General features: G+C 41.3%; 1 protein-coding gene across 3 annotated transcripts in view; it reads right to left on the bottom strand.

Annotated features, from left to right (window-relative positions):
- Window positions 1–26,836, bottom strand: part of unc5ca (unc-5 netrin receptor Ca) — a 335,052-nt gene that overhangs the window by 55,206 nt on the left and 253,010 nt on the right. For 2 of the 3 annotated variants that reach the window (XM_064937554.1, XM_064937718.1), the window contains exon 8: window positions 17,220–17,276. The exons of the other annotated variant lie outside the window; for it this stretch is intronic. In XM_064937554.1, the coding sequence (XP_064793626.1) occupies window positions 17,220–17,276 (57 nt within the window). The remainder of the gene's footprint in view (window positions 1–17,219; window positions 17,277–26,836) is intronic. 3 annotated transcript variants of the gene reach the window in all.

Here is a 26,836-nt window from a genome sequence, read left to right on the forward strand (position 1 = left end):
AAAACATCTTGATAAAAATAAATATCCTGTAAACCACGTTGGCTATGCATGGCCTGTCTGCAAGGCATTTGAGACAACGTATCAACTATTAGCTGTAGGCTATTTGCTCAAGGTATAAAATGTAATCAGCTAGGACTTTTTTTTAATGGCATTTACACCTGATCAGAGAATTACATTTTTTTCCCCCTTTCACGCTGAGTGTTTATCAAAAGGGAGGGTACTGGAAAGATTTTTCCAATAGGCCACGTTGAGGAACTATTGTCATTCTCAGTGGATGTAAAAACATAGGTATTTTACTTGCTTTTTGAGGTGAAGAAAAATGACTTTGAGAAGCTCCACAGAGATAGTGAGTTACGACAATCAGAAACCGTATCAGATCCCCAAATGGGAACATTTCTAGGCCTACATTTGCACACAGGCCAGGTAGACTAGGCCTACATTTGCACACAGGCCAGGTAGCCTAGGCCTACATTTGCACACAGGCCAGGTAGCCTAGGCCTAGTTCTATGTGTAATAAGATGCATGTTCTTACTCAGGAATGACAGGAGCCTTCAAACAAAAGACAATTAATAAATTGACAACTTGTAAATGGAAACTAAATAGTGTAGCCTAGGTTGTGCGCTGTGCAAACAACGTGTCCACTCCTACAATGACAACGGCGGGACTGTAATAATATATTGAATGGATTAACAGAAATTACCATAACCATACAAACATTGTAGATTAGAAATTATAGTAATTAACAGTACATGTGATACTGGTGTGCCATCCCCAAGGCTTTCGCAACGGATTAGTCCACTCAGACAGGTGTCACTCAGACAGGTGTCACTCAGACAGGTGTCACTCAGACAGTTGTCTTTGTAAAATATATTTGCCACTGCTCGACTAAAAAGATCTCAGGTGACCTACAGCATATCGACCAATCAATCGACCAGTCGACTAAATGGGCTCAGCCCTGGGCTGAACCGAACGTACTGTGCTGGCTTGGACATGATCTGTTCACATGGTCTTTTCCAGCACGGTTCCAGCCACTGTGCCAGATGGATTGCATAACAGGCAGCACAGTACAGCTCGGTTCAGCTCGGATTGTCTCAGTAGTGTGAAAATGTTATTAGAATTTGCAGTATTTCATTTCTCGCAATGGAGATGTTGGCAAACATGACTGGGCAGGTCAGTGCCAGCATTACAGACAGGAAGCCAAAGTCAACAGGAAAGGATTTATTTCAAACTGTTAGAATAGATTAGCAACAGTTGCTAATTTGAATAAACATACACACACACCTATCACACAAGACACAATCCTTTATTTAATGAGGCTATGAATGATTTCACGAGAACACTGACATCTTTTCTTAATTTCACCAAAATAATTGCAACAGCACTAAGCTTCATTCAAAACAAATCTCCCTCCTCTCCTGTATCCCATTTCCCCATAACATGGTGGAGACTAGCACTTGAGATTTTCACTTTCGGGTTTGGTCCACTAGCTTCAAACAGCTGTAAAAACGACATTTATAGTTACTGAAAAGATTTAGATTTAAGTCAAATGTATTTGCACCAAAGAAAACAAGTGATAGACAACAATACAGAGGCTTATATGAAAACCACACCACAAAGAAACACAATATACAATGTATAAAGTCAAAATTATATAAAGATTTGTTAAAACAGATATCACAACCTACTGATTATAAATTAATTGATCAGTTTTGGTTAAATGTGTGTGTACATGTGAGTGTGGGAGAGTCTATATGGAGGAGAGTAGTTTGCCTAATCAGGCTGACCCCCAGTCTTCATGGAGGAGATTACTGGGTAGTTTGGTTCATCAGTCTGACCCCCAGTCTTCATGGAGGAGATTACTGGGTAGTTTGGTTCATCAGTCTGACCCCCAGTCTTCATGGAGGAGATTACTGGGTAGTTTGGTTCATCAGGCTGACCCCCAGTCTTCATGGATGAGATTACTGGGTAGTTTGGTTCATCAGGCTGACCCCCAGTCTTCATGGAGGAGAATACTGGGTAGTTTGGTTCATCAGGCTGACCCCCAGTCTGACCCCCAGTCTTCATGGAGGAGATTACTGGGTAGTTTGGTTCATCAGGCTGACCCCCAGTCTTCATGGAGGAGATTGCTGGGTAGTTTGGTTCATCAGGCTGACCCCCAGTCTTCATGGAGGAGATTGCTGGGTAGTTTGGTTTATCAGGCTGACCCCCAGTCTTCATGGAGGAAATTACTGGGTAGTTTGGTTTATCAGGCTGACCTCCAGTCTTCATGGAGGAGATTACTGGGTAGTTTGGTTTATCAGGCTGACCCCCAGTCTTCATGGAGGAGATTACTGGGTAGTTTGGTTCATCAGGCTGACCCCCAGTCTTCATGGAGGAAATTACTGGGTAGTTTGGTTCATCAGGCTGACCCCCAGTCTTCATGGAGGAAATTACTGGGTAGTTTGGTTTATCAGGCTGACCCCCAGTCTTTGCTTGAAGTTATTGATGGATGATGATGATGATGATGATGTTTTGGCAATGTGAAGATGATAATTCCAGAGCATGGTTCCTCTGTATCTGAGGGTAAAGGTTATCCTATGTGTTGATCAGATGGATTCCAAAATTAACCTGGAAGAATCCATTGAAGGGTTTAGGTAAACTGTCTCGGCGGTATGAGTATTTGTAGATGAATGTGCATAATTGCCGAACATTAACGTGGTAAAGAGACAAGATATTGAGTTTCTTAAACAAAGGTGCAGATGGAGCCAGGTAATTAGAGGAGGTGGCTAGTCTTGCACATGTTTTTTGTATGATGAGTAATTTGTGTAGGTAGGAGGCATATGTACTGGCCCAGCCAATAATACAGTAACTAATATATGGGTAAATTAAGCTATAGTATTGAGTTAGGCAGCAAGCCTGATCATCTTTCTGATGATACCAACATATATCATCACTGTGCCGCAGACAAATTGAACATGATCTTTACGGATAACTTTTCATCAAATAGAACTTGTTCCATTTCATTCTCATCGATTAAGATTCTCGCGATTTTTCTTGTATACAATATTTCTTATTATTACTAGTGATTAGAATTAATTTACATTTAAAGATAATATGTTTATCTGGAACTGTTGAGAAGATTTGGCAATGCCTGAGTTGGCTTCTTTAATTTGTGAATAAAAAGTGTGAAAATCTAATTGGTATCATCAGTAAAGAGAATGGGAAGTACGGAAGAAGACCCAGCAACAAGGACATAGATATACAGTTTATTAAAAATAACAAAGGTCCAATTATCGAACCCTGTCGGACACCACAGAATATCTTAGCTCTGGTAGATGCACAGCTGTTTGCATAAACACATTGTTCTCTATTATAAACATAACTATATAACCAATTATATGTATAATCATGAAAACTATAATAATACAATTTAGAAAGTAATATTTCATGATCAACCGTGTCAAACGCTTTGGTTAAATCTGAAAAGATGCCAAGAGTGTATTCATTGTTGTTCAGGGCTGTAAAGATTTTATCTACAAGTTGCAAAAGAGCCATATCTATGAAATAGTTTTTTACAAAATCCATATTGTTGATCATATAGAAAATATTTTTTCTTTTCATTTTTTTTTCTTAGTACAGATATTGGCCAATAATCTGTAAAAGACATTGGATCCCCAGATTTATAAAGTGGGATAACTTTAGCATTTATTTTTATTTTTAGGTACAGTACCAGTTTGCATAGATTTGGTGAAGATATACGTTAGAGGCTCGGTAATCGAGGAAGACACTGATTTCACAAAAGAGGCACCAATCTCATCATGACCTGCTGCTGATATCTTTAAGTAACAAATCACCTTCTTCACCTCCATTACATCATCACCTCCATTACATCATCACCTCTATTACATCATCACCTCCGTAACATCATCACCTCCGTAACATCATCACCTCCATTACATCATCACCTCCATTACATCATCACCTCCATTTCATCATCACCTCCATTTCATCATCACCTCCATAACGTCATCACCTCCATAACATCATCACCTCCATTACATCATCACCTCCATAACGTCATCACCTCCATAACGTCATCACCTCCATAACGTCATCACCTCCATAACGTCATCACCTCCATAACGTCATCACCTCCATAACGTCATCACCTCCATTTCGTCATCACCTCCATAACGTCATCACCTCCATAACGTCATCACCTCCATTACGTCATCACCTCCATAACGTCATCACCTCCATTACATCATCACCTCCATAACATCATCACCTCCATTTCATCATCACCTCCATAACGTCATCACCTCTATAACGTCATCACCTCCATAACATCATCACCTCCATAACATCACCTCCTCCATAACATCATCACCTCCATTACATCATCACCTCCATTACATCATCACCTCCATTACATCATCACCTCCATTACATCATCACCTCCATTATATCATCACCTCCATTATATCATCACCTCCATTATGTCATCACCTCCATAACGTCATCACCTCCATAAGGTCATCACCTCCATAACGTCATCACCTCCATAACATCATCACCTCCATAACATCATCACCTCCATAACATCATCACCTCCATAACGTCATCACCTCCATTTCATCATCACCTCCATAACGTCATCACCTCCATTTCATCATCACCTCCATAACGTCATCACCTCCGTTACATCATCACCTCCGTTACATCATCACCTCCGTTACATCATCACCTCCGTTACGTCATCACCTCCGTTACGTCATCACCTCCATAACGTCATCACCTCCATTTCATCTTCACCTCCATAACGTCATCACCTCCATAACGTCATCACCTCCATAACGTCATCACCTCCATAACGTCATCACCTCCATAACGTCATCACCTCCATAACGTCATCACCTCCATTTCGTCATCACCTCCATAACGTCATCACCTCCATAACGTCATCACCTCCATAACATCATCACCTCCATAACGTCATCACCTCCATTTCATCATCACCTCCATTTCATCATCACCTCCATAACATCATCACCTCCAATACGTCATCACCTCCATAACATCATCACCTCCATAACATCATCACCTCCATAACATCATCACCTCCAATACATCATCACCTCCATAACATCATCACCTCCATAACGTCATCACCTCCATTACATCATCTACTCCATTACATCATCACCTCCATTACATCATCACCTCCATTACATCATCACCTCCAATACATCATCACCTCCATTACATCATCACCTCCATTACATCATCACCTCCAATACATCATCACCTCCAATACATCATCACCTCCATAACATCATCACCTCCATAACATCATCACCTCCATAACATCATCACCTCCATAACATCATCACCTCCATAACATCATCAACTCCATAACATCATCACCTCCATAACATCATCACCTCCATAACATCATCACCTCCATAACATCATCACCTCCATAACATCATCAACTCCATAACATCATCACCTCCATAACATCATCACCTCCATAACATCATCACCTCCATAACATCATCAACTCCATAACATCATCACCTCCATAACATCATCACCTCCATAACATCATCACCTCCATAACATCATCACCTCCATAACATCATCAACTCCATAACATCATCACCTCCATAACATCATCACCTCCATTTCATCATCACCTCCATAACGTCATCACCTCTATAACGTCATCACCTCCATAACATCATCACCTCCATAACATCACCTCCTCCATAACATCATCACCTCCATTACATCATCACCTCCATTACATCATCACCTCCATTACATCATCACCTCCATTACATCATCACCTCCATTACATCATCACCTCCATTATATCATCACCTCCATTATATCATCACCTCCATTATATCATCACCTCCATAACATCATCACCTCCATAACGTCATCACCTCCATAAGGTCATCACCTCCATAACGTCATCACCTCCATAACATCATCACCTCCATAACGTCATCACCTCCATAACATCATCACCTCCATAACGTCATCACCTCCGTTACATCATCACCTCCGTTACATCATCACCTCCGTTACATCATCACCTCCGTTACGTCATCACCTCCGTTACGTCATCACCTCCATTTCGTCATCACCTCCATAACGTCATCACCTCCATAACGTCATCACCTCCATAACATCATCACCTCCATAACGTCATCACCTCCATTTCATCATCACCTCCATTTCATCATCACCTCCATAACATCATCACCTCCAATACGTCATCACCTCCATAACATCATCACCTCCATAACATCATCACCTCCATAACATCATCACCTCCAATACATCATCACCTCCATAACATCATCACCTCCATAACGTCATCACCTCCATTACATCATCTACTCCATTACATCATCACCTCCATTACATCATCACCTCCATTACATCATCACCTCCAATACATCATCACCTCCATTACATCATCACCTCCATTACATCATCACCTCCAATACATCATCACCTCCAATACATCATCACCTCCATAACATCATCACCTCCATAACATCATCACCTCCATAACATCATCACCTCCATAACATCATCACCTCCATAACATCATCAACTCCATAACATCATCACCTCCATAACATCATCACCTCCATAACATCATCACCTCCATAACATCATCACCTCCATAACATCATCAACTCCATAACATCATCACCTCCATAACATCATCACCTCCATAACATCATCACCTCCATAACATCATCAACTCCATAACATCATCACCTCCATAACATCATCACCTCCATAACATCATCACCTCCATAACATCATCACCTCCATAACATCATCAACTCCATAACATCATCACCTCCATAACATCATCACCTCCATTTCATCATCACCTCCATAACGTCATCACCTCTATAACGTCATCACCTCCATAACATCATCACCTCCATAACATCACCTCCTCCATAACATCATCACCTCCATTACATCATCACCTCCATTACATCATCACCTCCATTACATCATCACCTCCATTACATCATCACCTCCATTACATCATCACCTCCATTATATCATCACCTCCATTATATCATCACCTCCATTATATCATCACCTCCATAACATCATCACCTCCATAACGTCATCACCTCCATAAGGTCATCACCTCCATAACGTCATCACCTCCATAACATCATCACCTCCATAACGTCATCACCTCCATAACATCATCACCTCCATAACGTCATCACCTCCATTTCATCATCACCTCCATAACGTCATCACCTCCATTTCATCATCACCTCCATAACGTCATCACCTCCGTTACATCATCACCTCCATTACATCATCACCTCCGTTACATCATCACCTCCGTTACATCATCACCTCCGTTACATCATCACCTCCATAACGTCATCACCTCCATTTCATCTTCACCTCCATAACATCATCACCTCCATAACGTCATCACCTCCATAACATCATCACCTCCATAACGTCATCACCTCCATAACGTCATCACCTCCATAACGTCATCACCTCCATTTCGTCATCACCTCCATAACGTCATCACCTCCATAACGTCATCACCTCCATAACATCATCACCTCCATAACGTCATCACCTCCATTTCATCATCACCTCCATTTCATCATCACCTCCATAACATCATCACCTCCAATACGTCATCACCTCCATAACATCATCACCTCCATAACATCATCACCTCCAATACATCATCACCTCCATAACATCATCACCTCCATAACGTCATCACCTCCATTACATCATCAACTCCATTACATCATCACCTCCATTACATCATCACCTCCATTACATCATCACCTCCAATACATCATCACCTCCATTACATCATCACCTCCATTACATCATCACCTCCAATACATCATCACCTCCAATACATCATCACCTCCATAACATCATCACCTCCATAACATCATCACCTCCATAACATCATCACCTCCATAACATCATCACCTCCATAACATCATCACCTCCATAACATCATCAACTCCATAACATCATCACCTCCATAACATCATCAACTCCATAACATCATCACCTCCATAACATCATCACCTCCATAACATCATCACCTCCATAACATCATCAACTCCATAACATCATCACCTCCATAACATCATCACCTCCATAACATCATCACCTCCATAACATCATCACCTCCATAACATCATCAACTCCATAACATCATCACCTCCATAACATCATCACCTCCAATACATCAGGAGGATCAAGCAGAGTAGGGAAATGTCCCTTAATGTAATCCAATGAATTTCCATCAGTTACCCATTTTCTTTGACAGAGAGGAACCCAAATTCACAAAAAAAAAAAATGAAATTGGCATGAAATAACACCAGGATGACTACAGGTCTTATTTCTAACAATACGTTGATATGGGACAGCTGTAGATGTATTTTTCTCAGTCCACAGTTGATTGATGATTTTCCAAGTCAACTTTATATTATTCTTGGAATGTGTTAGTATTTTGGGGAGATATCCAAAGTAAGTGAGTACATTTGTTCTTATACTTTTTTGTAATTTGTAGAATTCAAGACAGAGGGATTTGTGAGACTTTTTATACTACTTGAGACCGGTTCTAAGACAAGGTTTCCAGAACCCGTCTGCTTCTCTCTTACATGGGGTGGCAGTGTAGCCTAGTGGTTAGAGCGTTGGACTAGTAACCGGAAGGTTGCAAGTTCAAACCCCCGAGCTGACAAGGTACCCCACTGTTCCTAGGCCGTCATTGAAAATAAGAATTTGTTCTTAACTGACTTGCTTAGTTAAATAAAGGTAAAATAAAACATGATTTAACTAAGGGAAAGCGGTGGTGAAATACAGAATGGAAATATGTATTAAAAAAGAGTCAGCAGACATACTGCTCTCACTCGTGATGGTGAACAGCATGATAAGGACATGTGTCATAAAGCCTGGATGTCTCGTCAGTCAACCCTGTTTCTGAAAGGGCAACAATGGAACATTCATGACTGAGAGAAGACAGATAATGAACAAGGTGGGGGAGTTTAAGGAAGACTGCGAACGTTCAAATTAAAAAGTAGAAAATAAGCTTGTCTTGGAATTAATTAGATAAGCGTTTGGAACAACCTGTATAGCAGTTTAATATTATAGTAATCACGAATGATACTCGTCTCTGGTCAATTTCAGGAAACTTGAATCTGGATCCACAATCATTCTATGCATTGTTCACTTCATGAATTCATTAAAATATCTAACGGGTTGAAGACCATGTCATCAGGGTTGATATCCTGCCTAACTAAGAGAGATACAGAGTGGGAATCATCCGGAGAGTGGAACAGAAACATAGAAGTGTACACCTCACATGTCCAATACAACCATACGTTTGTGTTAGTTATATCAATAGGGGTACATTTCCTGTGGAATGCACATTGACACAGTCCACATAACACCACTGAAGACATCAGAGAGTTATGACATTTAGAGCAATGTGTGTTTTTGGTCACCAGGTTAGGTGAAACACATGAACAAAGTAGAGTAAATGTGTGTGTGTGAAATCAGTGGACTATAGGTGAGTCACTTGCCATAGGCCTACGAGAGGGGAGTGAACGACCAGCTGATCAACCTTCAGCTATGCGACGTTGCCTTTCTTTCGTTCTTCAATTAGTCATTTCTTTTGGAGAAGTCTTCACTGATGAAGATCTAGATTCCCTTCATGCACTTGGCTCTTCTGAAAATCTCCTCCTCGTCTTTGAACCTGAGAAGTTTCACCACATCTGGGCCGTTCATCAGGGAAGAAAGTGCCATTCCTATTCACCCTCTCCATCTCAATGAGTTTAGGATCCAGTTTGAGTTGATCTGCCAGGAGTTTCTTGGCCTTGACTTCTGGGTCATGCCAAGTTTGTCTTTACATCCTCAATTCCATCGATTAAAATGTTATTGCGCCTCGATTGGTTTTCGATCGACGCTCCTTTGGAAGAGCACTTGTCAAAGGGTTGTTTGGAAGATTGCTAAATCCTCAGACACGGTTCTGAATACGGTCTGGCTGGTGACATTCACACCCTTCAGCTCTTCCACCTCCAACTTCAAAAAAACAAACTTTCTTTAAATCATCAAGCCTTTTGTTCCTCTTCTGCATTGAAGTTGTTGTGAGCTAAAATGAGTTCGCAAACACAACCCCACACCCCACCTCCCGAAATGAAATGCCGCCAGCGAAATGGCAAACACACACAAGAAACAGACTTGATCACAAATGCACCACTACTATAAATAGAGAGACGGCGGAGGACCTACTCACTGTATGTATCCTGACTAAACTTTACTAAACAAGCAGGAAACCGCCAACTCGCAAGTTACTCCTAGCAGTATGCAGGGCATTAAACCAAAACACTGGTCGAAGACGCTTGGGAGAGACAGTGGTAGGAGCGTTAGCTTACCCACCGAACGAGCACCGTGAGCTTCTACTCAGACGGAACAATGATTCCCTTCTCTATTCAGTGTTTGTTTCCTCACATAAACTGAAACTGAGCTAACAGTGTAGAATTTTAGCAACCAGAAAATGACAGATCAATTTCTACATTGGCCACCCAATTTCCACTAGATAACACAGCCACAAACTCAAAACAGCTTTCCCATTTTGACAACAGATATGCGCTTCTGCTGGAGATGTCAAGAGGTGAATATCACAGCCAATCACAACACTGCAGGATAAGTAATACTGTGAAACATTATCGTTCAACTATTACTGCAGATATACTATGGACATTTTCTGAAATTACAATGCAAAAACACAAATTAATCCTATGTGTTGCACCTTTAATAGGCCTGGAAATGTCCAAAAGGTACATTTTCATACACAAGTTTTATATCAAACCGAGGCAGACACATAAGGTTTTTATAGATGGGTTGACTGAGCTGCTAAATGGGTGGCTAAAAGGCGTCAGGACTCAGCGGAGAACATGACCAGAATACATGGCTGAGCATCAAGGAGGAAACTAATGTCTAGTACAAGCGACATTTCAAACATTTTTTTTTAGTTATGACACTTGCCTCTTCATTTATGGCGCTTTCAGCTAGGCTAGATTTTGTCTGCAGTTATTGGTATGAAGAAAGGCAACAAGAAACACTCAGTCATAAAGTCAAATCTGTCACGCAGGCAGGATTTCATCACAATATTGACAATGACCCAGATCATAGATCTTAAAATTGCAACTGAGATTTACACAAGGGGCACTGATAACCTCCAGCCACTAGAGGGAGATATAAACCACATTTTGTTCCCGTTGGATCTTGGGTCAGTCTTCTATTTCACCCACTAATGGCTAAGATAAGGTTTGGGGAAGCTGATCCTAGATCTATAGCGAGGGGAAACTTCACCCCAGAGCCCTGGAACCATTATGGAAACCAGACAACGTTAAGATCTCACCTGAATAGGAAGAAGAGCAGAGAGACACTAACTCTACCTCCTATCATGTTACAGATGATATTTTACATATTTATAACTACCACTTAGACTGTTCAATTCTTAATCTCAGTGACAACAATAGTTCCAAGTTGAGTGTACATACACTATACAGCAGTGGTTCTCCACTGGTTTTAGCTCGTGACCCAAATTGAACCAAGTTGTCTGACTAGCGACCCAATATTCGCAAAATAATTGCCAAAATACAATCTGGAAAACTATTTTTAATACTATATTGATCGTAAATGTAGCAATTATATGACACACATACATTCCCTACATATACTATACGCTGTTGTGATAGCCTGGGCTATATTCCCTACATATATTATATACTGTTGAGATAGCCTGGGCTACATTCCCTACATATACTATACGCTGTTGTGATAGCCTGGGCTACATTCCCTACATATACTATATACTGTTGTGATAGCCTGGGCTATATTCCCTACATATACTATACACTGTTGAGATAGCCTGGGCTATATTCCCTACATATACTATACACTGTTGAGATAGCCTGGGCTACATTCCCTACATATACTATATACTGTTGAGATAGCCTGGGCTACATTCCCTACATATACTATACACTGTTGAGATAGCCTGGGCTATATTCCCTACATATACTATACACTGTTGAGATAGCCTGGGCTATATTCCCTACATATACTATACACTGTTGAGATAGCCTGGGCTACATTCCCTACATATACTATATACTGTTGAGATAGCCTGGGCTACATTCCCTACATATACTATACACTGTTGAGATAGCCTGGGCTATATTCCCTACATATACTATACACTGTTGAGATAGCCTGGGCTATATTCCCTACATATACTATACACTGTTGAGATAGCCTGGGCTACATTCCCTACATATACTATATACTGTTGAGATAGCCTGGGCTACATTCCCTACATATACTATACACTGTTGAGATAGCCTGGGCTATATTCCCTACATATACTATATACTGTTGAGATAGCCTGGGCTATATTCCCTACATATATTATATACTGTTGAGATAGCCTGGGCTATATTCCCTACACTCGGTTCCTTTATCTCTGGTGTCAGAATTATAACTTGTTTAAAGTCATTATTTGCAGCCTCTGCACCAGGCAGAAATATCTGACCCCCCAACAGCCTTCACTGTCCTGCTATATTTCCCCTAGGTACAGATCTAGCATCAGCTTCCCCTCCCGCAATCCTAACCTTAACCATCAGTTGGGGAGATACTAAACTGTCCCCCACCCTACAGCAGCTGTCCTATACAGTCAAAACCATTAATGTCTCCTAGACCGGATCACATGTGGCATGTCAACAATAGTCCACTGAGTTCTCCTCTAAATTGGATCTGGATTAAACATCTATCTTCTCTCAAACATTAATTTTCCATTGTTGCCCTTTCAGAAACATGGTTGACTGACGAGACAGTCCAGTAGACAAACAAAATCCCACGGACTGTGTTGATCAATCATGTGTGAGGGGGACGCTCCATCTTCAACGTTTGTTCTTTCTGACAGTCGCTGTGAGCTAGATCCACCACACACAAAAAAACACGTCAGGCTTTGTGCATGCAGGGTGGAGGGACGGAAACACTGTCATGAACGAGTCATGAAATCAGATTGATCCCATCGACCAAGCCTTGCCTCTAATTAAGACTCTATGCAGATGGTTTATGCACAGCCAGTGGGGCTGAGGGTAACAAGGTCTGATTACCTGGCAACCTCTGTTGCCCCTGAGGGTAGCACGTACACGCCACGGAAGCAACGGCTCTGGGTCTCAATCCCCACTCTATTGATTACTGGACTTTTCTTTCTGTCCCGCTAGGCAGATTGAGACAAGGGAGGCTAACGCAGCTAGCTGCAAGTACCTGATCTGCATCCAGACTAGCTCTGAAGTGGACGTAGGTAGTTTCACAAACTGGAGGGAGAGAGAGTCCTGGCTTCTGTCAGGGTAATCCCCATTGGCTAATCCCAGCATTGATACCAGAGGTGAAGCAAATACTTTCATGTGGGTCACTGAATAATGAGGAGTGAATTTGTGTGACTTGGAGGGCACCAGCACACTCCGAGCAACATCTAGCTCCCATCTCTGACACCCCTAGCAACATCTAGCTCCCATCTCTGACACCCCTAGCAACATCTAGCTCCCATCTCTGACACCCCTAGCAACATCTAGCTCCCATCTCTGACACCCCTAGCAACATCTAGCTCCCATCTCTGACACCCCTAGCAACATCTAGCTCCCATCTCTGACACCCCTAGCAACATCTAGCTCCCATATCTGACACCCCTAGCAACATCTAGCTCCCATCTCTTACACCCCTAGCAACATCTAGCTAACATCTCTGACACCCCTAGCAACATCTAGCTCCCTTCTCTGACACCCCTAGCAACATCTAGCTCCCATCTCTGACAACCCTAGCAACATCTAGCTCCCATCTCTGACACCCCTAGCAACATCTAGCTCCCATCTCTGACACCCCTAGCAACATCTAGCTCCCATCTCTGACACCCCTAGCAACATCTAGCTCCCATCTCTGACAACCCTAGCAACATCTAGCTCCCATCTCTGACACCCCTAGCAACATCTAGCTCCCATATCTGACACCCCTAGCAACATCTAGCTCCCATCTCTTACACCCCTAGCAACATCTAGCTAACATCTCTGACACCCCTAGCAACATCTAGCTCCCATCTCTGACACCCCTAGCAACATCTAGCTCCCATCTCTGACACCCCTAGCAACATCTAGCTCCCATATCTGACACCCCTAGCAACATCAAGCTAACATCTCTGACACCCCAAGCAACATCTAGGTCTTACCTGACACCGCTACTAACATATAGGTCCTATCTGACACCCCTAGCAACATCTAGCTCCCATCTCTGACACCCCTAGCAACATCTAGCGCCCAACTCTGACCCCCCTAGCAAAATCTAGCTCCCATCTAACACCCTTGCCAACATTTTGCTCCTTTCGTATGACATCCTGTACATATAATTTTTACATTTGAGTCATGTTTGACATTCTTACAATCAGTGCATTCAACTAAGGTAGGTCAGACAATCACGTCACAGTAATTGGCAGTAAAACTGTCCTCAAAAAGAGCAGCTATTTCTGAAATCAGTGCTAGTAAGAAAGATAAATGAGGAAATATTGCTAATTCTGAAAAATTAATTTCCTTTAAAGCTGGTTTAGAGTAAAGCTAACTAAATGAGTGTATCTAGTTGACACCGTAGTCTAGGTCTTACTGGGTTACTGAAGTAATAGTGAGGGGACGCATCCTTGACTTATTAAACACCAAATACTATACAGGTTATTGTATTACTGTACATGTTACTGTATTACTGTATTACTGTAGATGTTAATGTATTACTATACGTGTTACTGTACATGTTACTGTATTACTGTATTACTGTACATGCTAATGTATTACTATACGTGTTACTGTACATGTTACTGTATTACTGTACATGTCACTGTATTACTGTACATGTTACTGTACATGTTACTGTATTACTGTATTACTGTACATGTTAATGTATTACTATACATGTTACTGTACATGTCACTGTATTACTGTACATGTTACTGTATTACTGTACATGTTACTGTACAGGTTACTGTATTACTGTACATATTACTGTACATGTTACTGCATATCTGTACATGTTACTGTACATGTTACTGTATTACTGTACATATTACAGTACATGTTACTGTACATGTTACTGTATATGTTACTTTATTACTGTACATGTTACTGAATTACTGTATTACTGTACATGTTACTATTTAACTGTACATGTTACTGTAGATGTTACTGTATTACTGTACATGTTACTGTATTACTGTACATGTTACTGTATTACTGTACATGTTACTGTACACGTTACTGTATTACTGTAAATGTTACTGTATTACTGTACATGTTACTGTATTACTGTACATGTTACTGTACATGTTACTGTATTACTGTAAATGTTACTGTATTACTGTACATGTTACTGTATTACTGTATTACTGTACATGTTACTGTACATGTTACTGTATTACTGTACATGTTACTGTACACGTTACTGTATTACTGTAAATGTTACTGTATTACTGTACATGTTACTGTATTACTGTACATGTTACTGTACATGTTACTGTATTACTGTACATGTTACTGTATTACTGTACATGTTACTGTACATGTTACTGTATTACTGTAAATGTTACTGTATTACTGTACATGGTACTGTATTACTGTACATGTTACTGTATTACTGTACATGTTACTGTACATGTTACTGTATTACTGTAAATGTTACTGTATTACTGTACATGTTACTGTATTACTGTACATGTTACTGTACATGTTACTGTATTACTGTAAATGTTACTGTATTACTGTATTACTGTACATGTTACTGTACATGTTACTGTATTACTGTAAATGTTACTGTATTACTGTACATGTTACTGTACATGTTACTGTATTACTGTAAATGTTACTGTATTACTGTACATGTTACTGTATTACTGTACATGTTACTGTACACGTTACTGTATTACTGTAAATGTTACTGTATTACTGTACATGTTACTGTATTACTGTACATGTTACTGTACATGTTACTGTATTACTGTACATGTTACTGTATTACTGTACATGTTACTGTATTACTGTACATGTTAGTGTACACGTTACTGTATTACTGTACATGTTACTGTACACGTTACTTTATTACTGTCCATGTTACTGTACACGTTACTTTATTACTGTCCATGTTACTGTACATGTTACTGTATTACTGTACATGTTACTGTACATGTTACTGTATTACTGTACATGTTACTGTATTACTGTACATGTTACTGTACATGTTACTGTATTACTGTACATGTTACTGTATTACTGTACATGTTACTGTACACGTTACTTTATTACTGTCCATGTTACTGTACATGTTACTGTATTACTGTACATGTTACTGTATTACTGTACATGTTACTGTACATGTTACTGTATTACTGTACATGTTACTGTACATGTTACTGTATTGTGGTACATGTTATATAAAATGTGTAATTAGAACTTAAATACTGTTTGACTTTATACTATTATGTATTATGTTATATACAATGTGACTTATATTTCCTTTATGACACAAATACCTAAATAACCTATAGTGGGAGTGCTAGAATAAAGATGATCTGGAGCATCTCATCCTATAGTACAATGCTCTTCCACATCCTATCCACCTCCCTACAGTTATTTCACATATATCTCCCCGCTTTGATGATAAAACTAGGAGCCACAAAACGCCAGAATCAGAATGTTTAACTTAGATGAATTGATGTCTTTGAACACGAAAGGAAAATGAGAACAAATTATCTGGCAATGAAATCCTGATTATTATGTTTAATATATACGCTCATAGCTCAAGGAGTGAGAGAGATAGAGTCCTCAGTAAAACTCTCTCACACATCAAGATGAGGAGGCAGTAATAGCACAGAGAGACTGGGACCTCTCTGACACTAGAGACCAGTATAGTGGAGCTGACTGGAGGAGGAGGCACTAGGAGAATCATCAAGGAGGGGAACGCTGTAACCTTAAGGAATAGGTGGTATGGCATGACATAGGGGGGAAAACTCAAGAGGGACACAAATCCATCAACAAAATAAGAGAAGGGGAAGAGGGGGAATGGAAAACAAAAAAAAGACACCAACTCACATGAAAATCCCAAATCCCTGTTGGCATGAGGCTCAGTGGACAGCTGATATAATGAACCTTGAGGGGGAGAAAAGGGGAGGGAGGGCACGGTGAAATCAACCTCAAACCAAACGGAACAAAACAAAACAGCAACAAAAAATAAGAACATCTAAATGGTCACCTGTCACTGAAAATGTAAACATATACACTACCGTTCAAAGGTTCGTGGTCACTTAGAAATTATCTGGTTTTTATAAGAAGAGAAAATTTGTTGTCCTTTAAAATAACATCAAATTGATCAGAAATACAGTGTAGACATTGTTAATGTTGTAAATGACTATTGTAGCTGGAAACGGCTGATTTTTAATGGAATATTTACATAGGCGTACAGAGGCCCATTATCAGCAACCATCACTCCTGTGTTCCAATGGCACGTTAGCTAATCCAAGTTTACCATTTAAAAGGATAATTAATCATTAGAAAACATATATGCAAAAGGGTTAGCACAGCTGAAAACTGTTGTTCTGATTAAAGAAGCAATAAAACAGGCCTTCATTAGACTACTTGAGTATCTGGAGCATCAGCATTTGTGGGTTCGATTACAGGCTCAAAACAGCCGGAAACAAATAACTTTCTTCTGAAACTCATCAGTCTATTCTTGTTCTGAGAAATGAAGGCTATTCCATGCGAGAAATTGCCAAGAAACCGAAGATTTGCGGTGTACTACTCCCTTCACAGAACAGCGCAAACTGGCTCAGCGCAAACTTGTCTTCTTGCTCAGTTGTGCACCCGGGCCTCCCACTCATCTTTCTATTCTGGGCCCAACCCCTTAACGGGACAATACACTTTCAAATCAAAGTTTGTTCTTGTCCAATTGCGCACTAGCGACTCCTGTGGCGGCCGGGCGCAATGCACGCTGACACGGTCCCCAGGTGTACAGTGTTTCCTCCGACACATTGGTGAGGCTGGCTTCCAGGTTAAGTGGGCGTTGTGTCAAGAAGCAGTGCAGCTTGGCCGGGTTGTGTTTCGGAGGACGCACAGCTCTCAACCTTCGCCTCTTCCGAGTCCGTACGGAAGTTGACGCGAAGAGACAAGAATGTAACTACCAATTGGATACCACGAAATTGGGGAGAAAAAGGGTAATATATATATACATATATAGAATTTTTTTTAAATAACATTTTGATGGAGCTTTTCCATTGATTTGAGATTGAGGCTTATAGCTGTGGGACTTGGTTTCATCTTGACATTACTCTGCTTCTGAAAACAGCAGACAAACTTTTATTAACAAATGAAATGTCCCTTTAGGATTAGAACATCATCAGCCCAGTCAAAGTAGAGATGAGTGATTAACCGGTGCCCCTGCACATTGACTCTGTACCGTTAGCCCCTGTATATAGCCTCGCTATGGTTATTTTACGAATGCTCTTTAATTATTTGTTACTTTTATTTCTTATTCGTATTTTTTGGGGTATTTTTTTATAATATTTTTTAACTGCATTGTTGGTTAGGGCTTGTAAGTAAGCATTTCACTCTAAGGTGAAACACCTGCTGTATTCGGCGCATGTGACAAATTACATTTGATTTGATTTTGATTTGATGTTACACACACAGACCTTACGGACACACGGTACATTGACTTGACTGTACAGGATGTTATGAAGCGATCACATGCACACATCACAATACAATCACACACTGTAGACAGACAATGATGATGGCATTGAACCTGATGCGGAAGACAAGTATAATAACAGGTTGCCTATTCTAAAAAAAACAACACGAGAAGAAGATGAAATACAGGACATAAACCAACAAGAAATAGAAGGACTGAAGTCAGAAATAGAGACCTTTATACGCTACTGTACTTTCCTCAGTGGCAAAAGTGTTGTCAGCGCTGAGACAGTCTATAGAGTAGCTGGCTAAAACTAGCACAACCACAACCACCACTCTGTGTCAGCTCACCACAAGGACAGCTGTGTATACTTCGGTAGCCAACTTATCTACCGTACATATGGTGTAACTATGAACAACTGTTCATGTACAGTAGAAAGTATAGCTCCTTTACAGTCAAAGTGTCTAGGCTAAGGAAATTGTATTCTATAGATAGGCTCCCAAAAGACAAACCTATTCTATTAAAGTCTTCTGACCTCTACAAAATACCTTCCTTTCACAGGACACCATTCCTGAACAACATTTCTTCACTAAATCTGCAGTTCTTGGTATTAGGAGTCAATGTCGTGTACATGAGAAATATCATCCTTTCATGTACTGTAAATTCCCACTTGTAACATGGACACTCTTACTGACAGTTGTGGCTGCTTTGTGTGATGTATTGTTGTCTCTACCTTCTTGCCCTTTGTGCTGTTGTCGGTGCCCAATAATGTTTGTACCATGTTATATGCTGCTACCATGTTGTATTGCTACCATGTTGTTGTTATGTTGTGTTGCTACCATGCTGTGTTGTCATGTGTTGCTGCCTTGTTATGTTGTTCTCTTAGTTCTCTTATGTAGTGTTGTCTCTCTTGTTGTGATGTGTGTTGTGTCTTATATTTATATTGTATTTATTTTTATTTTTTTATTCCCAGCCCCCGTCCCCGCAGGAGGCCTTTTGCCTTTTGGTAGGCCGTCATTGTAAATAAGAATTTGTTGTTAGCTGACTTGCCTAGTTAAATTAAGGTTAAATAAACAAATTAAAACACTAACCCTAACCCACCACTAAAACTAACCATAACACACTGGTAAGGCCAACCCTAAACCACTGGTAAAACTAACCCTAACCCACTAGTAAAACTAGCCCTAACCCACTGGTACAATGAACCCTAACCCACAAAACCAACCCTAACCCACTGCTAAAACTAACCCTAAACCACTAGTAAAACTAACCATAACACACTGGTAAAGCCAACCCTAAACCACTGGTAAAACTAACCCTAACCCACTAGTAAAACTAGCCCTAACCCACTGGTACAATGAACCCTAACCCACAAAACCAACCCTAACCCACTGGTAAAACTAACCCTAAACCACTAGTAAAACTAACCCTAACCCACTGGTAAGATTAACCCTAACTCACTGCTAAGACCAACCTTAAGCCACTAGTAAAACTAACTCTAACCCGCTGGTAAGACTAAACCTAACCCACAAAACTAAACCTAACCCACTGGTAAAACTAACCCTAACCCGCTGGTAAGACTAAACCTAACCCACTGGTAAAACTAACCCTAACCCGCTGGAAAAACTAACCCTAATTCACTGATAAAACTAACCCTAACCCACTAGTAAAACTAACCCTAACCTACTGGTAAGACTAACCCTAACCCACTGGTAAAACTAACCCTAATCCACTGATAAAACTAACCCTAACCCACTAGTAAAATGAACCCTAACCCACTAGTAAAACTAACCATAAACCCATGGTAAAACTAACCCTAATACACTGATAAACTAACCCTAACCCACTAGTAAAACTAACCCCAAACCACTGGAAAAACTAACCCTAACCCACTAGTAAAACTAACCCTAACCCTAACCCACTAAACTAAACCTAACCCACTAGTAAAACTAACCCTAACCCACTGGTAAAACTAACTCTAACCCACTGGTAAGACTAACCCTAACCCACTGGTAAAACTAACCCTAACCCACTGGTAAGACTAACCCTAACCCACTAGAAAAACTATCCCTAACCCACTGGTACAATGAACCCTAACCCACTGCTAAGACTAACCGTAACCCACTGGTAAAACTAACCCTAACCCACTGGTAAGACTAACCCTAACCCACTGGTAAGACTAACCCTAACCCACCAGTAACACTAACCCTAACCCACTGGTAAAACTAACCCTAACCCACTGGTAAGACTAACCCTAACCCACTGGTAAGACTAACCCTAACCCACTGGTAAGACTAAACCTAACCCACGAAACTAAACCTAACCCACTGGTAAAACTAACCCTAACCCACTGGTAAGACTAACCCAAACCCACTGGTAAAACTAACCCTAACCCACTGGTAAGATGAACCCTAACCCACTGGTAAGACTAATCCTAACCCACTGGTAAAACTAACCCTAAACCACTGGTAAGATGAACCCTAACCCACTGGTAAGACTAACCCAAACCCACTGGTAAAACTAACCCTAACCCACTGGTAAGATGAACCCTAACCCACTGGTAAGACTAACCCAAACCCACTGGTAAAACTAACCCTAACCCACTGGTAAGATGAACCCTAACCCACGGGTAAGACTAAACCTAACCCACGAAACTAAACCTAACCCACTGGTAAAACTAACCCTAACCCACTGGTAAGACTAACCCAAACCCACTGGTAAAACTAACCCTAACCCACTGGTAAGATGAACCCTAACCCACTGGTAAGACTAACCCAAACCCACTGGTAAGATGAACCCTAACCCACTGGCAAAACTAACCCTAACCCACTGGTAAGATGAACCCTAACCCACTGGTAAGACTAACCCAAACCCACTGGTAAAACTAACCCTAACCCACTGGTAAGATGAACCCTAACCCACTATTAGACTAACCCAAACCCACTGGTAAAACTAACCCTAACCCACTGGTAAGATGAACCCTAACCCACTGGTAAGACTAACCCAAACCCACTGGTAAAATTTACCCTAACCCACTGGTAAGATGAACCCTAACCCACTGGTAAGACTAACCCAAACCCACTGGTAAGATGAACCCTAACCCACTGGTAAGACTAACTCAAACCCACTGGTAAGATGAACCCTAACCCACTGGTAAGATGAACCCTAACCCACTGGTAAGACTAACCCAAACCCACTGGTAAGACTAACCCTAACCCACTGGTAAGATGAACCCTAACCCACTGGTAAGACTAACCCAAACCCACTGGTAAAACTAACCCTAACCCACTGGTAAGATGAACCCTAACCCACTGGTAAGACTAACCCAAACCCACTGGTAAGATGAACCCTAACCCACTGGTAAGACTAACCCAAACCCACTGGTAAGATGAACCCTAACCCACTGGTAAGATGAACCCTAACCCACTGGTAAGATGAACCCTAACCCACTGGTAAGACTAACCCAAACCCACTGGTAAAACTAACCCTAACCCACTGGTAAGATGAACCCTAACCCACTGGTAAGACTAACCCAAACCCACTGGTAAGATGAACCCTAACCCACTGGTAAGACTAACCCAAACCCACTGGTAAGATGAACCCTAACCCACTGGTAAGACTAACCCAAACCCACTGGTAAGACTAACCCAAACCCACTGGTAAGATGAACCCTAACCCACTGGTAAGATGAACCCTAACCCACTGGTAAGACTAACCCTAACCCACTGGTAAGATGAACCCTAACCCACTGGTAAGACTAACCCTAACCCACTGGTAAGACTAACCCAAACCCACTGGTAAAACTAACCCTAACCCACTGGTAAGATGAACCCTAACCCACTGGTAAGACTAACCCAAACCCACTGGTAAGATGAACCCTAACCCACTATTAAGACTAACCCAAACCCACCGGTAAGATGAACCCTAACCCACTATTAAGACTAACCCTAACCCACTGGTAAGACTAACCCTAACCCACTGGTAAGACTAACCCTAACCCACTGGTAAGACTAACCCTAACCCACTGGTAAGACTAACCCTAACCCACTGCTAAGACTAACCCTAACCCACTATTAAGACTAACCCTAACCCACCGGTAAGACTAACCCTAACCCACTAAACAAACACACTTGCATTTAACTTAACCTTTTTGCATTTCGCTGTGTTGAAAGTCAGAAGACAGGTTTAACTGTGTTTCTACTTTGTGTGCTACTACGGTACCATACCACTACCAAGCAATGCCATGTGCAGCGTTGAACACGTAAAGTTGTCTTTAAAATGTGTTTCATTCAATCTGAATCATCGGAAATAAACTCCAACCAAGACTCATAGGAAACACAAGTGAAATAGGCACAGAGTAAAGGTATGTTTTCTATGCTAATACAGTGCTTGTTGTCTAGTACACTCGGTCGATGAAAATGGCATCTGTCTGAGAGCAAAGCAACAAAAGCTCCTTAAATCAAACACAGAGAAATGGACGAGAGAGGAAAATACTTGAGGTGAGGCAGACGGAGGTCAAGTGGATTTCAACTACTCAGGTTTTATAATGGGAAAACTTTAGATGGGGAATAGGAAGAAAGCAGGAAAGTGTCTGTAGGTGCAGTAGCCAGAGGAAAGTCAATTATACAGCACTATCAGAGACATCAAGCACTACTCAACTCCACTAGTTTTCAACATTTTCAAGCCCCCCCCCCCCCACTCCTCACAAAAACATCACATTTTTATGAACTCCTCCCAGCGTAAAGTTATGTCTAATTTCATGGAAATGGACTTGAGAAATAAAAAAAAGGTAATGATAAGAATAGTTAATAAGAGACAATTACGTTTTGGGAAGAAACAGAGAGGGGCATACTAGAGGCAGCCTATACACAAACTATTCAAAGCCTGGATGTAATCTAATAGAATCCAACAGAATCCAACAGAAACTGTTTTTTTTTCTTCTTCCCCACACTAAGATAATAAAGTACCAATCTAGATGCAAAGTGTTTGGACCCATTAGAGTGGGATGATGAGGTCTACATACGTATTGCTTTCAGGATCATATTAGAAGCATTGCAGGCTTTTAAGCCTCATGGATTTCTCCTAAATATTGGAGGAAACTGTTATTAGTGCAGACATAGACAGGGCTCAAGCCTCTAAAAGCACAAAAATCAATCTGGGGAAACGAGGCTGAATCTATACTGTTATGGGTTTTATATTCAGAGTATACTCCCCATCCATCTAGCTGGGACTTAATGCAGCGGCTGGATCTCACAAGCCCAATGAGAGCATTTAAATTATGGGCTGCAGCGCTGCGCAGCCAAGAAATATGAACAGACGGATCCTATGACCATCAATCACAGTGATCATGTAAATGCATGCTAAGGCTAACGCTCATGACATAGGTACAGCGCTAGGCTTTCCTAAGGCTAACGCTCATGATATAGGTACAGCGCTAGACTTTCCTAAGGCTAACGCTCATGATATAGGTACAGCGCTAGACTTTCCTAAGGCTAACGCTCATGATATAGGTACAGCGCTAGACATTCCTAAGGCTAACGCTCATGATATAGGTACAGCGCTAGGCTTTCCTAAGGCTAACGCTCATGATATAGGTACAGCGCTAGACTTTCCTAAGGCTAACGCTCATGATATAGGTACAGCGCTAGGCTTTCCTAAGGCTAACGCTCATGATATAGGTACAGCGCTAGACTTTCCTAAGGCTAACGCTCATGATATAGGTACAGCGCTAGACTTTCCTAAGGCTAACGCTCATGATATAGGTACAGCGCTAGGCTTTCCTAAGGCTAACGCTCATGATATAGGTACAGCGCTAGGCTTTCCTAAGGCTAACGCTCATGATATAGGTACAGCGCTAGACTTTCCTAAGGCTAACGCTCATGATATAGGTACAGAGCTAGGCTTTCCTAAGGCTAACTCTCATGATATAGGTACAGCGCTAGGCTTTCCTAAGGCTAACGCTCATGATATAGGTACAGCGCTAGGCTTTCCTAAGGCTAACGCTCATGATATAGGTACAGCGCTAGGCTTTCCTAAGGCTAACGCTCATGATATAGGTACAGCGCTAGGCTTTCCTAAGGCTAACGCTCATGATATAGGTACAGCGCTAGGATTTCCTAAGGCTTTTCTAACAACATGCATGGATTTATTTGATTTCCTTTTAAATGTGTCAAATCCATTAGAGGTTTTCTGTCTAACAAATGTGGAATTTCATGCTGCTTTTCTAAAATGTGTGAGTTTCAGACAGTTTGTTGAATACTAAAGAGTGTGCAGTTGCACCAGCAGTCAATGAGTTGGTGTCCTCTAACACCATGAGGATGTTCTATGTATGTGTTGTTGTGTTGTTGTAAAGTTGTGTTTCATGATTCAAGCTAGGCCCCTTAGTTCCAGTAACGCAACAGCATACAATGACATTCTAGACGATTCTGAATGGGGAAGGCCCTTTCCTGTTCCAGCATGACAATGGCTCCATGCACAAAGCGAGGACCATACATAAATGGTTTGTCGAGCTCTGTGTAGAAGAACTTGACTGGCCTGCACAGAGCCCTGACCTCAACCACATTGAACACCTTTATGATGAATTAGAACGCCGACTGCTAACCAGGCCTAATCGCCCGCACTAATGCTGAATGGAACCAAGTCCCCGCAGCAATGTTCCAACATCTAGTGGAAAGCCTCCCCAGAAGAGTGGAGGCTGTTATAGCAGCAATGTTCCAACATCTAGTGGAAAGCCTCCCCAGAAGAGTGGAGGCTGTTATAGCAGCAATGTTCCAACATCTAGTGGAAAGCCTCCCCAGAAGAGTGGAGGCTGTTATAGCAGCAATGTTCCAACATCTAGTGGAAAGCCTCCCCAGAAGAGTGGAGGCTGTTATAGCAGCAATGTTCCAACATCTAGTGGAAAGCCTCCCCAGAAGAGTGGAGGCTGTTATAGCAGCAATGTTCCAACATCTAGTGGAAAGCCTCCCCAGAAGAGTGGAGGCTGTTATAGCAGCAATGTTCCAACATCTAGTGGAAAGCCTCCCCAGAAGAGTGGAGGCTGTTATAGCAGCAATGTTCCAACATCTAGTGGAAAGCCTTCCCAGAAGAGTGGAGGCTGTTATAGCAGCAATGTTCCAACATCTAGTGGAAAGCCTCCCCAGAAGAGTGGAGGCTGTTATAGCAGCAATGTTCCAACATCTAGTGGAAAGCCTCCCCAGAAGAGTGGAGGCTGTTATAGCAGCAATGTTCCAACATCTAGTGGAAAGCCTCCCCAGAAGAGTGGAGGCTGTTATAGCAGCAATGTTCCAACATCTAGTGGAAAGCCTCCCCAGAAGAGTGGAGGCTGTTATAGCAGCAATGTTCCAACATCTAGTGGAAAGCCTCCCCAGAAGAGTGGAGGCTGTTATAGCAGCAATGTTCCAACATCTAGTGGAAAGCCTCCCCAGAAGAGTGGAGGCTGTTATAGCAGCAATGTTCCAACATCTAGTGGAAAGCCTCCCCAGAAGGCTGTTATTGCAGCAAAGGGGGGCCAACGTCATACTAATTCTTATGATTTTGGAATGAGATGTCCGACGAGCAGGTGTCCAACATACTTTTGGTAATGTAGTGTATTTCTCCAAAATAATATCTACGGCATAGCCTTGGTCAAAGGGAGTGCGTCATATGATGCAAAACACACATCAGCCTTTTTCTCTGTGCTAAAAGTGCTCCATGTTGAAATCTTGACTGCTGACATGTATCATTTTGGAATCTGCCTTGTGGGGAATCATTGGCGTTTTGACTAATGTCATGTCTATACGAATATGGCTTAAATTCACTAGCTAGCCAACAAACAACTGTAACAATCTATTTGAGAGACAACACGTGTTCATTGTGCAAATGTATTTATGTTTTCAATAAACATTTGGAGACAAAAAATATATAGTTTACATGTTGTCAACAGTCTAAGCCAACCCTGTCTGTTTCGACCCATAGTTGAGTAAGCATCATTTTTGTTGCTAAATAACCAACCCATCTATGAACCGTGGACTAGTGTTGTATTCCT

This window comes from Oncorhynchus masou, chromosome 1 (genome assembly GCF_036934945.1).
Source record: "Oncorhynchus masou masou isolate Uvic2021 chromosome 1, UVic_Omas_1.1, whole genome shotgun sequence".
In the NCBI taxonomy this organism is placed as follows: domain Eukaryota; kingdom Metazoa; phylum Chordata; class Actinopteri; order Salmoniformes; family Salmonidae; genus Oncorhynchus; species Oncorhynchus masou.